The 15,232-nt window shown below is 42.4% G+C and overlaps 1 protein-coding gene across 1 annotated transcript in view; it reads left to right on the forward strand.

Annotated features, from left to right (window-relative positions):
* Positions 1-15,232, forward strand: part of sycp3 (synaptonemal complex protein 3) — a 67,946-nt gene that overhangs the window by 10,318 nt on the left and 42,396 nt on the right. Inside the window, exon 3 of the mRNA XM_052035114.1 lies at positions 13,610-13,706. Coding sequence (XP_051891074.1) covers positions 13,610-13,706 — 97 coding nt within the window. The remainder of the gene's footprint in view (positions 1-13,609; positions 13,707-15,232) is intronic.

Genomic DNA, 15,232 nt, shown 5'->3' on the forward strand with positions numbered 1-15,232 from the left:
TCATCGTATAAGGGAACCATTCAATAGTCTTATCACAGTGGGATAGAAGCTGTCCTTGAACCTGGTGGTATATTCCCTCAGGCTCCTGTACCTTCTGCCTGATGGGAGAGGAGAGAAGAGAGAATGACCCAGGTGGTAGGGTCTTTAATTATGCAGGCTGCTTCACCAAGGCAGCAGGAGGTATGGACAGAGTCCATTGAGAGGAGGCTGATTTCCGTGATGCGCTGGGCTGTGTCCACAAGTCTCTGCAGTTTCTCTTTCTGTCAGAACGTGGAACAGTACAGCACAGGAACAGGCCCTTCGGCCCACGAACTCTCCGCCAAACACGATGCCAAATTAAACTAAATCCCTTCTGGCTGTACATGATCTGTATCCCTCCATTCCCGGCATATTTGTGTGTCTAACAGCCTCTTGAACACCACTATCATATCTGCTTCCACCACTACCCCTGGCAGCCCATTCCAGGCATCTACCACTCTCGATGTTTAAAAAAAACTTGCCCCACACATCTCCTTTAAACATCCCCCTTTAAATTTTCCCCTCTAAACTTTCCCCTCTCACCTTAAATGCATGTCCTTTAGTACTTGACATTTCTATCCTGAGAAAAAGATTCTGACTGTCCACCTCTCATAACTTTATAGACTTCTAACAGGTTGCCCCCTCAGCCTCTGATGCTGCAGAGTAAACAAGTTTGTCCAACCTCCCCTCATAGCTCCTACCCTCTAATCCAGGCAGCATCCTGGTAAACCTGCACCCTTTCTAAAGCCTTCATATGTCTCTCTGTATGTCTTTTCCCTTTCCAGGTCTATGCTGCTCTCTGTGCCTCTTCCTCTCTCTTTCTGTCTCTGCCTTTTTCTTTTCCCCTCTCTTCCTTTCCCTCTCTCAGTGCCTCTCCTAGCATGTCACTCTGTTTTCTTTCTCTCCATATCTCTCTCCCAGTCCATGCTCCATTTCTTTCAGTGCTGTTGCACTTGCTGCTTACTATGTCTCAGGACCTATTCCCTGCACTCAGCACCCACACTTCTCACAATGTGGCTGTTCTCCCTGTGACCGCAGTGGTTTCCTCTGGGTGCTCTGATTTCTTGCCATGTCCCAAAGATGTGCGGGTTGGTAGGTTAATTGACTGCTGTAGATTGCCTCTACTGTAGGTGGGTAGCAGAATTAATGAGAATGTGAGGAGGATAGATTACAGGGAAAATTTGAGGGGGAATGGATTTGCTCTGTGAGCTGGTATAGACTCGATGAGCTGAATGGCCTGTGTTGTAAGGAGATATGTAAGATATGGAAATGTTGCACAGAGGCCAATGTATGCAAAACAATCCATACTGCAGTAAGGTGCAAGCATTTTTACGGTTATGAGGTGTGTTTGGTGATGAGATAATATTAGCAGTTCAACATGGTCGAGGGACAGGATTAATCCGTACCAGGAGAGACACTGATTAATCAAGAATAATTAACAAGACTTTGTTCAGGAGAAATTCTCCTTGACTAATCTGAATCTTTTGAAATGTATTGATGTGGGTAGTACAGTTGATGTAGCCTGCATGGACTCCACTAAAGCCCATGACAAGGTTCTTCATTGGAGAATAATCTAAAAGGTAAGGGCCCATAGGATCCAAGGCATTTTGGTAAATTGGATCTGAAATTGGCTTGGTGATGGGAAGAAAACAGTGATAGTGGAGGGTTTTTGTGATTAGGAGCCCGTGTCCAGAGCTAGGACCCTTGCTGATTAACAAACTGAATGTAGTAGGTATGTTTGTAAGTTCATGGATGACTTTGGAAATTGCTGGTGTTTTTAATAGTGAAGGTAGCCCTTCGCTGTGAAAACAATATTGATGAGTTTGTAATGTGGGCAAGGAATTTGATCCTGAAAAATATGAGGTGATACATTTCAGGAGAACTGTTAAGAGTCTGCTATGCACATTGAATGGTTGGACCCTAGGAATTACCAAGGAACAGCGAGACCAAGGTGTACACGTTCAAGGAAGGGAGCAGCACAGGTAGAGAGATAAGGTGGTTAAGAAGACATAAGGAACATTTGACTTTATTTGCTGGGGCTTAGAATATAAGAGTAAGAAGATTATGGTACAGCTTTATAAAAAAATGCTAGTTAGGTCACAGCTGGAGTACTGTGTGTGGTTGCCATACAGTTGGAAGGACTTGATTATACTAGAGAGAGTGCAAGGCAAATTCGCCAGGATGTTGCTTATGCTGGAGTGTTTCAGCAATGAGATAGATTGGATAGGCTGGGTTTGCTTTCCTTGGCATGGAGAAGGCTGAAGGGGGAACTGATTGAGGAGTACAGATAGGACAGAGTGTGAGAAACTATTTTCCTTAGTAGAGGAAACTATGTCCAGAAGGCATTGGTTTAAAGAAAGGGATAGGAGATTTCGAGGGGACAAACTTTTTCACCCAGAAGGTCATTAAAATCTGGACCACACTGGTTGAGAGGATGGTGGGGGTAGATACTCTCATAACATTTAAAGAGTGCACCTGAAACACCATGTCATGGAAGGCTGTGGACTAAATGCTGGACAATGAGATTAGCATAGATGGGTACTTGATGACTGGCATGGAAATGCTGGGCCACAGGGCTGTTTCTACGCTGTATGATTCTATGATTGCTGCCTCATCGCACTTCTCAGGTTTTGGCTGGGCAGGGAATGCTGAGCTGCAGCTTACTGCCCTAGCAATGCCACTGGAATCACTTAGAGAGGGTGTTGTCCCCAATTTCCACAAACAGAAGAACACCCCATGTACAAGTGTGCCCGTCTCTGCAGAGCTCCATAAGGGAATAGATTGGATTAGAATGGCATGTTTCATAAGGACTGGCATTTAGCACAGGTGTACTGCAGTCAGACAGGAGAGGACGGAGAGCCTGTTGAGCCCTGTCATTGAGATCACTTCCCAATTTTCTAAGTTCCAGAAAATAAAGATTAAAAACAGAAGATGCTGGAAACACTCAGTAGGTTGCAGCATCAGCAGAAAGATACCTTTATTAGTCACATGTACATCGAAACACACAGTGAAATTCATCTTTTTGCGTAGAGTGTTCTGGGGGCAGCCCACAAAGTGTTGCCACGCTTCCAGCACCAACATAGCATGCCCACAACTTCCTAACCCATACATCTTTGGAATGTGGGAGGAAACCAGAGCACCCGGAGGAAACCCACACAGACGGGGAGAACGTACAAACTCTTTACAGACAGTGGCCAGAATTGAACCTGGGTCGCTGGCGCTGTAATAACGTTACACTAACCGCTACACTAAGTTGATGTTTTTGCTGAAAGATCCTTCATTAGAACTGAAAAAGTGAGAAAACAAGTTTCAAGTTGAAAAGAGGGCAGGGAGTGATGGATAGAACAAAGGGATAAAACCAGGATTGTCTTGCTGATATGCTGTTTACAAAGAAGTATAGTTGATAGTTTGTGAGAGAGGGTAAAAACAAAGGAACAGGTTAAAAGCTTTGAAGTGCATGTCAGAGCCACTGCAGGGAACTGAAATCAAAATAAGAATGCTGGAAATGCCAGCAGATCAGTCAGTGTTTGTGGTGTTTGTGGAGAGACTGAGTAAACCTTACAGCAGGACTGGTTAATTCTGATACAGACAGTGAAAACAAGTTACCTGTAATTGTTGAATTTGATGTTGAGACCTGATAGCTACAACATGCCCAGATGGAAGGTGAGATGCTGTTCCTCAAGCTTACATTGGGCAGTGTTGGAACAGTGCAGGAAGCCACAAACAGAAGGTCAGAGTGGAAGTGAGATGAAGAATTAATGTGATGGACAAAAAGAAGCTCAGGGTCACCCCCATGCAGACTGAATGAAGGTGGTGGGCAAAGTAGTCACTCAATCAGGGTTTGGTTTTCCCAAAATAGAGGAAACCATGTCATGAGCACCATTTGCAGTACACTAGATTGGAAAAAGTGCAAGCTGGTTAACCTGGAAGGACATTTTGTGTTCCGAGATGGTGGGAAGGGAAGAAGTAAAGATGCAGGTGTTGTATCTCCTTTGGTTGCATGGGAAAATGCTGTGAGAAGGGGAATGGTTGGAGATAAAAGATCAGCATGGCTGCCTGTGTATGGAACCAAGGTAAACTCATGAGATTTTTAATGAATATTTCTCTTCAGTTTTTACTGTGGAGAAAACGATGGAAGCTAAGGAAATGGGGGAGATAAGTGGTGTTTTGGACCACATACGAATTAGCAGGAAGGAGGTATTGGAGCCCTTAAAGTGCATTAAGGTGGATAAGTCCCCAGGGCATGACCTACTGCATTCTCAGGCCTTGTGAGAAACTAGAGAAGAAATTACAGAGGCTCTTGCAGAGATTTTTGCTTCATCTCTAGCTACAGGTGGAGTTCTGGAGGACTGGAGAATGGTTGATGTACCATTGTTTAAAAAAGGTAGCAAAAACAAGCCAGAAAACTACAGGCTGGTGAGTCTGACATCGGTGGTGGGTAAATTGCTGAAGGGGATTCTGAGGGACAGGATCTACCAACATTTGGAGAGAGAGGATCTGATTCAGGACAGTCAGCATGGCTTTGTGTGTGGGAAGTCATTTCTGACAAATCTCTTGGAGTTCTTCGAGGGTGTAGCCAAGAAGGTAGACAAGGGTAGGGTAGTGAATGTTGTTTATATGGACTTTAGCAAGGCTATTGACAAGGTCCCTTGTGGCAGCCTAGTCTGAAAGGTTAGGTCCCATGGGATCCAGGGGGAGATAGTGGATTGGATTCATAATTGGCTCAGTGGTAGGACAGAGAGGGTGGTGGTCAAGGGTTGTTTCTCAGACTTGGCCTGTGTCTAGTGATGTGCCACAGGAGTCGGTGCTGGGACCTTTGTTATTTGTAATTTATATGGACGATTTAGATATGAATGTACAAGGCATGTTTAGTAAGTTTGTGGATGATACTAAAATAGGTGGTTTTGTAGATAGTATAGAAGGTTATGAAAAATTACAGGTGAATCTTGGTCAGCTTGGTATGTGGGCTGAGGATTGGCAAATGGTTTTCAATCCAGATAAATGTGAGGTATTGCATTTTGGGAGATCAAACCAGGGTAGGACTTATACAGTGAATGGTAGGGCCCTGGGAACAGAGGGACCTAGGAGTGCAAGTGCATAGTTTGCTGAACGTGGCTTCATAGGTAGATAGGGCGGTGAAGAAGACATTTGGCATGCTGGCCTTCATCAGTTGGAGCACTGAGTATAGGAGTTGGGAAGTTATGTTGCATTTATATCAGATGTTATTGAGGCCGCACTTGGAGTATTGTGTACAGTTCTGCTCACCCTGTTATAGGAAAGATGTTATTAAACTAGAAAGAGTTCAGAAAAGATTTACCAGGATGTTGCCTGGACTCGAGGGCCTGAGTTACAAGGAGAGGTTGTGTAGACTAGGATTCTATTCCCTGGAACATAGGAAATTGAGGGGTGACCTGATAGAGATATATAAGATCATCAAGGGCATAGACAGGGTGAAAACACATTGTCTTTTTTACCAGGGAGGGGGTGCTAAAAGGAAGAGGGCATAGGTTTAAAATTAGAGGCGAGAGATTTAAAAGGGACATCAGGAGCAGTTTCTTCACGCAAAGGCTGGTGGTATTTGGAATGCACTGCCAGAAACAGTGGTTGAGGCAGGCACATTAGCAACATTTAAAAGCCTCTAGATAAGTACTTGACTACGACGTTACACCTGCCGTGTTCTTTCCACTCACTCAGCCCATCAAAAGGGAGTTCACTATGGGCACCTTGGAAGCCCAGCCTTGCAGAAACCAGGTGACAGTGTAGGGTGAAGCACCACAGCACAGTAGCAGCTTTCCAAACCCATGTGGGAAAACCACAGAAACTAAGAGGCAGTAGTGATGAGAAGAATTTGATTCACTGTTTCGGTTAAGTTTCCAGTACACTAAATATTTTGTTCCATTGTTATTGTTCTAATTCTGCAGCTCCTGCTGAGTGAAGCCATTTAACTTAATTGTGAGTTATGCTCATGGTGTACATCCCTTTACCCTTACAAAGCCAAATAACCAACTGAATGCATTGGAATGTTTCTGTTGCTGTGAAAGCACAAGGCGAATGTCTTTGTATTCCTTTGTATACCTTTGATGAATACCTTTGTAAATGGATGCAAATTTCACCCTGTCATTATGTTTAGAGTTCTAATCTTAAATGATGCTTGTCTATTTGCTCAGTCAACTTTCATACTATCATCCAAAGGAGAGGACATTGAGCCTGGATACATTAAGCTAATCCAGGATGCCATGCTATTGGAATTGGTTTATTATTGTCACTTGTACTGAGGTACACTGAACTTGTATACTGTTCATACAGATCAATTCATACAGATCAATTCATTACACAGTTCATTGAGGTAGTACAAGGTAAGACAATACAGAATGCAGAGTAAAGTGTCACAGCTACAGAGAAAATCCCGTGCAGATAGACAATAAGGTGCAAGGTCATAATGAGGTAGATTATGAGGTCAAGGGTCCATTTTATCGTTCTAGGGAACCATGCAATAGTCTTATAACAGCGGGATAGAAGCTGTCCTTGAGCCTGGTGGTGCATGCTTTCAGGTTTTTTTTATCTTCTGCACGATGGCCACACACCACTCGCAAAAAATTTTGCCTTTGAGAAGCCTGTTGATGGTGTGGACTGAGTGGCCTCCTTTGTTACTTATAGAAAGTTCCTTGTAAGTTCCTCATCGTTGTCTTGGCATGAGGCTTCATCCTACTGCTCCTGATGTCTTACTGGCTCGTCCTTCTCTTCCCTGATCTTGCAGATGGTGGCTGAACTTGTCTGATAGTCCAAACGATGCTGTGTACAGCAGTCCAAACACTGACAGCCTTGCTGCTGAATACTGTAGAGAGCCTTCAAGAGTGGTGCGGACAGGGAAATTGTGATGCCCACTAAGCTGATGCTAGTAGTGTAGCTGTGATTTTGGTGTTTGTTCATCTGAGTCAAGCAGAGGATAACCTTATCATCAAAGTGTCCTTTAGGCATTCTGCCCTTGAATGATAAGTAACTGTGATAGTTAAGAATCAATGTGTTGTGGAAACAGAGCATACCTGCATATCAACCCTTGAAAATATCTGATGGTCTACCACCAAGGGCACGTTGAGTGAGGCCAGGATTGTTGTGGGGATAAGTTGTGGTTGATGGGTCAACGAGACTGTTGGAAAGAGAGAAAATAAACAATAGCTATGAAATGAGAGCAGTTAGTGAGTCAGAACACAAACAAAAGTACATAAAAGTTGCAAAATGCAGTCTAAAGTAAAGTCATTTAGTGCACTGTGGCATCTAGTAGTCAAACTATTTGGCAAACCATCAATGCCCTATTTGGCATTGTACAAATGGATTCCTAGCCCTATTACTTTACATACAACCCATACAGAGTCTTGGAAATTGAAATCTGTTCCATTTTGCACATCTGATTATTTGCCAACAGGAATGGGATCAAAATAATGTTTGTCTTTGGTTCCTCATTTACAGTAAAACAAGGAGCAAAGCAGCAAGTCGGGAATAATCTGTGATTTAAAGGCCTCACTGGGATGTTAGTGTTATCATTCCCATGTGCCTTACTTTGATCTCCATGCCCTGCCCTTCCGAAGAGCAGGCAGCACCGATAAAGATCACAGCACCTGCATACTATCCATCACAGTGAAAGATGCTGTGATCTGTAACCCTACTGGTGGTGTGCCAGTTGCGGCACAGGACTCCATGGAGGGCAAGAACCTAGTCCACACCACTGCATCTTGTAAACCCTTCTCTCCTGCTCTAATTTCCCCCTCCCTTTCCATTTTCCCTCATTTCTATGGCAACCTTTGTGCCTACCCTACCATGAAGATTTCCCTTGAACAATGCTATTCTCCTAACAGTTACTGCAAGAATAAGACAGCTGCAGCAAGCTCAGCAAGCAGCTGCCATTGATGAATGCGCAAGTCAGGTTCTACAGTTTGTAAATGGGAGAAAATCAGAAAAGGCATTTCTTAAAGCAACGATGTCCCTACTTGTTTTGGTGATGCCTGATTTGGCATGAGGGTAATCATTGCACCCATTTACCACACCAAAACTGAGAGAAATCCTACTTCTTGGCTAGCAAGAATTGGTCAGAGGTTTATCCCTGGTTGATGGTGCTACATGCAATATATATAAATGTCAGTGATTTGTACTCCACTGGAGTGAATTTCAGAGGCATAGTACAAATGTGCAATTGCTGCTGTGTACAGGTATCCCTGGATTTATGAGCATTCAATTTACAAATGTTTGCTGTAATGCAGTTAACTCTTTAGCATACATGTGCTCAATCTACAAAACTTTTCGTTATAACAAATAATCCTTAATGTTAAGGGACAGAGTGAAATTATATTGATATCAGCAATAAGGAGCAATTGAAATCCCAGGTGGTGGCAGCTGTGTCAACGAAGATTGCTATCCAATCCACTGACAGCTGCTCTGAAATACACTGCCTTTAAGCAGACTATTGACATAATTACATATTGAAATAAATAAGTCTCTTCACACAATTGATTTTGGGCACAGTTGTTGCAAAATGTTACTCCTGGAAGTGTTACAAAGAGCAGAAATATTGTAATGGAGAGAAAGGGAAAAAGAGTTGGTATTGGTTTATTATTGTCACTCATACCGAGGTACAGTGAAAAGCTTGTCTTACAAACAAATCGTATAGGTCAATTCATTACACAGTGCAGTTACATTGAGTTAGTACAAAGTGCATTGATGTAGTACAGATAAAAACAATAAAGTGTCACAGCTACAGAGAAAGTGCAGTGCAATAAGGTGCAAGGTCACAACAAGATAGATCAATGGCAATATGCTGTTCAGTTTGATGGTAATCCCAAGAAAAAGGCAAGATTGTTATTGAAAGAATCTGAGGGGAGGTGATAGACCTTCTGAAGATGCTGAAACTTTGAAGGCTAATCATGGCTAGCTTGAGTGCTTTGAGAGGCCTCCATACCTGTAGAGTATTTGTCTTGCAGAGAGACAGCAAGTGCAGATATCATGTTGGCAGAATTTTTTTCATGGAAGCTAAGACGTATCACTATTGTCCTAAATAAATATTTTAAAACAGGGCTCTTGAAAGGGGGTGAGGAAACTGCTCCAGGTTTCAAGGCAACCAAAGATGTTGTACTTGAAGGCGGTGCCAAGGGCAACTGCAAATTTTGGCCTCTGTTAAATCTACCATTCAGAGACCCAACGGCTTTAAAGGCCAATCTTCCAGTGGTGTAGCAAGCCTGTATGACACCACTATGTTTCTGGGATTATATCATGTTTCTTTCCCCTTCATTGTCTAATATTGCGCGAGGAATAACCTGAACTACGGAGCCTGGACATCTGGTTAACATTGGCTAACGACATCCAGGTAGTGTTTTCTAATGCTACTTGATTATTAAAACCACATGGACCAGATGCTACCACCCATGTTCAAGGCTCATTACCTGTAGTACATATAATTTTGGAGTTGAGCAGCAATGACAAACCCACTGTACAGAAAATTTGGAAGAAGTACAGGAACAATGTAGCAATTGACTACATATTATCTCTTGGAATGATGTAGTCCTTGCAACGACATACGGCGTATGGAGGAAATTATGGCCAGAGTGTGTACGTGACTCACCACAGGTTTACAAACCTGAAAAATCTCTAAGAAGACATTGTCAAGTTGGCAAATGAGACTGGATGTAATGATGTAGACCAGGATGACGGGGGAAAGGAATCGCATGTAGAAGAGCTCAAAAATTGTCTGTTAGAGCTTGAACAATAGATCTCACAGGATAAGCAAAAAGCCGCCTAAACAGCTCACCACAAGGAGGCTTTTGGAATTCTGCCACGTCAAGAAACGATTGACATCTTCAAAAATGTCAATCCCAATATGGTTCGAAGCAACAGATGTGGCTGAATGATGGAAAATTTTGTTATAGGAGCTTTGTCAGATTAAGAAAAGAGCTGTCCAGATATCCAACTGAGATCTTCCTTAAGCCTCCTCCAGCAGCAGTCACGGGAAAAGCCCATGTCTTCAATGTTGCCAGCTCCATCCAGCTCAGATTCACTTGTACTTGTACCACCGTCACTACATTAGTGATTACTCTGCCTCTCACCTCTCCTGCCACCATCCCAACATGTAGATCCACCTTGAATTAGGAGCAGAAGTAGACTACCTGGTTCCTTGAGTCTGCTGTGATCTGTTTGTAATCTCAATTCTGCTTCCCCATCTACCCATGGTAAACATTAACTCCCTTGATAATCAAGTATGTGTACTTCTGACTTCAAATAGAGTCTGCTTCCGCCATATTTTCAAGAACATTTTCAAAGACCTGATCCTCTGGAAGGAAAAAAAAAGTTTTGCTCATCTATCTTAAGTGGGCTACCTCTTACTTTTAAATAGTGGCCCCAGGTTCTAGATTCTCCCACAAGAGGATCTGTCAAGACCCCTCAGGAATTTTATGTTTCACTTGGTGAGTACCCTAGGGTACATTATAGGGTACATTTTTAACTTTGTAATTTAAGATTTAAATTTTAGTAAAGTGATACTTGATTATTTCAGATACTTGTGTTGATGTATTTTGAACGTATTTTTCTTGATTATCTAGAAAGCAGTCAGCTTTTACATTGAAATTAATAGGAAACACATTGATTTATGAATTTTCACTTAAAACATTTTTCCAGTATGTAATTCCTTCATAAATCAAGGAATAGCCATATTGCATTTAGCATTACCAACTGTGGATGTATTTCCAGTCAACAGGGTTCCAATTGCTTCCTTTTTCTTATGCTCTTGTTTCTCAGCTGCTCATTTTACAGCTGATGGCAAGGACTCAAAATTGCAAGGTTATGCACCACACAGCAGACAATGTGAATTTTGACATGTTCTTCTGAGCATTTCCTGAGAATTGTCCAGGCAGAATAAGCATTGTTTCGGCAAGCATTGCTTCAGTACCCAGATTCTGAACAGCATCGTGGCTTTTTATGTATGCTTTGCACATGGAAAAGATTGGCAACCAATTAGCCCTGTTGTCAGAGGATATCCCTTATTACCCAGTTGTCAGCATTTGGTTTGGGATGGTAAGGGGGCATAACACGATAATGCAGAATGAAGGTATCATGTCTGCTACTTTAATTTTGAGAATTGACGCAGGTGGATTTGGTGTTTAGGTAACACACCATCTGGATGTACAAGGAATGGAATTCCTTTTAGTTCCAATGGAGGGCAGAGTTGAAACACTGCACGCTCAAACCAATGTAGTCATGTATCATCTTGGGTGACTATGCTTGACATCAGGGGAATATTTGATAGTGTAAGGCATTAATGAGTTCTAATAAGACTAAAGGCAGTAGAAATCAAAAGGCAGCTGAGGCTGAAGTTCCTCAGTGAAAGGAAAATTGCTGTATGTGTTGGAGTTCAGTTATCTCAGCCTCGGGACACCATTGCAGGCGGCTTTCAGGCAGTGTCCTAGATCCAACCATCTTCACTCCTTTATCCATGATTTTCTTTGGGTCACAGAGTTAAGAAGGGGGATGCTGACAACTCCATAGAAAGTGAATCAGAACAGGTCTGCATGTAGCAAGATCTAGACAACATTCCTGAATAGCTTGGTGAGCGGCAAGTAACATTTATGCTACACAAGTGTTAGGCAGTGACCATCTCCAACAAGAGAGTCTAACCATCCAACCATACAGCCAAAGGCCTCGCCATAACCCCACCATCAAGATCCTAATGGTCACCATTGACCAGAAAATTAACTGGACCATGTAAATAAACACAATAGCTACAAGATTAGGTCAGAGGCTGAGTGAGAGACCTACTTCCTTGTACTCCAGTGCTTACCACCATCTAGAAGACAAGGTTAGGGGTGTGGCAGAATACTCTTGATGTACCTGGATGAATGCAGCTCCAACAACATTCAAGAAGGTAGTCACCACGCAAGACAAAGCAGCCCATAGGATTGGCATTCCATCAGCTGCCATTTACTTCACAAGATATTGTTACACCAGGGCAACAGTGTGTACAATCTGCAAAGTGCACTGCAGTTCCTCATAAAGCTACTTCAACAACACCTCACAAATCTTCAATTTTTGATCCCAAGAAAGATAAGATGGCAGCACATCAGAGTGCCACCATCTACAAGTTCTGCATCATGTCACCTGCTACCCTGGCTTGGAAATACCATGCCATTTGTTAATCATCACAAGGGCTAAATCCTGAAACCCGAAATCTTGCCAATAACATTATGGGTGTATCTTTCCCAGGAAGATCACAGTGGTTCAGGAAGCTGATTCACCAACATCAGTGCAATTATGATTGGGCAATAATTAGTGGCCTTTGCAGTGATACCGTGTTCCAAAAATATGAAAGAAAAAGAACCCTTGGCTTGTGCGAAGTCCATATACCTTTAAGATATTGAGAAATTTCACGCTAATAATTTTGGAATTATGATCACACAGGCGTATTTCAGTTGCCTAGTTTTGTCTATATATTAGTCACTTGGAGGAGTCGAACAGAACTGTAATCTTCCATCTTTGGGAGGAGGGGAAAACGTAGTCTCTTGTTCACGTTCAAGCAATATTGTCCACTAAATGCGGAAATGTAGCAATATAGGTAACTACAATTTGGGACTAGCACCAGTCATCCAATGAACCCACTATCTGCACGGCTGTCTAGTCCAAATTTTCAGTGTTTGAGACTAATAACAACTTAAATGAGGCAAATTCTACAAGTCAGGAGTACAAAACCTGATCAGTAACACATCATATGTAGGTTCACAGTTATTTACCAGGGATGCACCAGCAGCCACACAAAAATACAGAGGGCTTTACACTACATATGACCGAGCAATCAGCATAATTACCAGGGAGCTGGCATGATTCTTCCTGTGCTGTGAAGCTTACATAATTCTATAATTTATTCAGCGATCTAGCAGACACTTTGGATTGTTTTATCAGCTATTTTTTTTCGTTATTCATGCAAGGGATGTGGGCTTTGCAGGCTAAGCCAGCATTTAATTGCCCATCCATAATTGCCCTTGAGAAGGTGGTGATGAGCTGCCGCCTTGAACTGGTGCTGTCCTTGAGGTCTGGGTATATCCAAAATGCTGTTATTGTAGGGAGTTCCAGTGACTATGAAGAAACAGCGATATACTTCCACGTCAGGATCACTTGTGGCTGGAGTGCAACTTCCAGCTGGTGATGAATGGAATTTAATGGCAGGGATACTTTTTTTAAGAAACTGCAACATGCAGAACTGAAGTGGCAAATACATACCAGCACATTGCTTTTTAATTAAAAATTAATGATGGATGTGTCTTCACTAAGTAGCAAATAAGAAAATAACTACATTGCTACTGTACCTAAGAGGCTGCAGACTTGTTTATAAAATTGAACCACAAGAGAAAGTGACTTTAATGTACAAGTACAGCCAAGAAGTAAATGTACTAAGATTCAAACTTAAAATCTTCTGAGTTGAATAAAATTTTAAATATAATATACCAAAAAGGAACATAAGTTTATCAAATTAAAAATGTTATTGCATTCAACCAGCTTCAGAGTAGTAGTATAGCCTCTCTGTGCCAGCATTCATTCAGGAGAATTTTTATATTTGTAGAGGATGCTGCATTGCCACTTGGGAGGAAACGGCCAGTATCCAGTGCAGGCACTGAGCAGGAAGAGGAAATAGACGACATTGGCGTTGGGTATGACAAGTGAGCAGTAATTTTATTGAGCTTTTATAAATTTTATAGATGATGCAGAATATATCATGCACATGTATACAGATACACTGATACCTCGCTTAAGGCTTAGGATGTGTAACCTGGGAATAAGAGCACTAATGGAATCAATGGTAAAAGAGGTCATTATAGCATTACATATGGAGTGAGATGTGTTACCAACAGCTGCGTGCTGGAAACTGGCACGAGCCAGTGCCTTCACCTGCTGCACACTGCTGTGCTAGGAATTTGGTTGAGGGCACCTGCAAAAATGGAGAGGTTAAAGTGATCTTATCGCCACATGGCTTTGTGTGAAGTGAGCCAAGGAGGCCATGTGCAGAGGTTGCCTGTGAGGGCTGGTGTTAGGTGGGCTGGGGTGAGCGGTGCAGCTGCTCAACGCTGAGATGCAGGGCCCAAGGCTTCTTTATGACTGGCATGTTGGGTGAGGATTCTGTGGCTGCTCCATGTTTTGACAGACTGCCTGAATCTTATGGTCTCTCTCATCATTTCCTGTTGGATGTGGTGGAAGCTACTGTCCCCCCCATTTCTTTGCTTGGCTGCACAGTTCTCCCCAGCCTGGTGACTTGTGCATGGAGCAAGTTCAACACCCACAACAACCACTGAGTTTGTTGGTATGGGGAAATCTCTGGGTTCAGGAGAGCCCAGATTCTGGATTCTTGGTGTATCCCTGAGCCCTGCACCTCTGTGCTGAGCAGCTACACAGCTTGCCATGGCTAACCCAACATCAGCTCTCACGTGCAGCCTCTACACATTATCTCAATGGTTCACTCCACACTATTTCATTGCTGTGGGAGCACAGTGTAGACTAAGCAGATGTCTTTTTTTAAAAGTACAAGTGGAATATACCTGTGAGTGTTCAGATTACAGGACCAAGAGACTTGTAATGAACCAGTGCACTCTGGCAAAGCACTAAGCGGGGTACTAATGTATATTGAATTCAAGGATGAAACCAGCATTAGGGGAAAGAGACGATATGTTTTTTAAAAAATTCTAAAAAATCAGCAAACAACTATGGAGAGAAAATGCCTAAGTGTTCGGTTGTATATATTATTTTAATGGCCTAATGTAGTTTCTGAACCTTTTATTTGATACCATAATTTTCTTCAGCCGGTTATTCAAAATTCAATAAAAGTTAAGGCAGGTTCAATAATTGGTAGTAATGCTGTTGAGAAAATATTCATATCTTTCCCTTTTTTTCACCTTGATTTAATCCCTGAGAGCATGAATATAAACAGGTAAAACCAGTGAAACAACCTCAACAATTTAAGTTTGATAAATAGAAATACTTAAATTGCTATTTAATGGCAGGCAGCTGGAAGGCAGACGTACCGTGTAGGAAACACAATACTTTGAGGAACACAGTTAAAGGTCCTGTTTCCTGACAGCCCAGCCAGATTAGAAGCTGTCACATAGAAAGGCCTGAATGGATGGCTGGGGACTGAAGGAAGTGATTGTTGGGGTGATAAATCATTGAGGTTGGCCTGGAGATCACAATGAGA

Source organism: Pristis pectinata, chromosome 20, assembly GCF_009764475.1.
Source record: "Pristis pectinata isolate sPriPec2 chromosome 20, sPriPec2.1.pri, whole genome shotgun sequence".
Lineage (NCBI taxonomy): Eukaryota > Metazoa > Chordata > Chondrichthyes > Rhinopristiformes > Pristidae > Pristis > Pristis pectinata.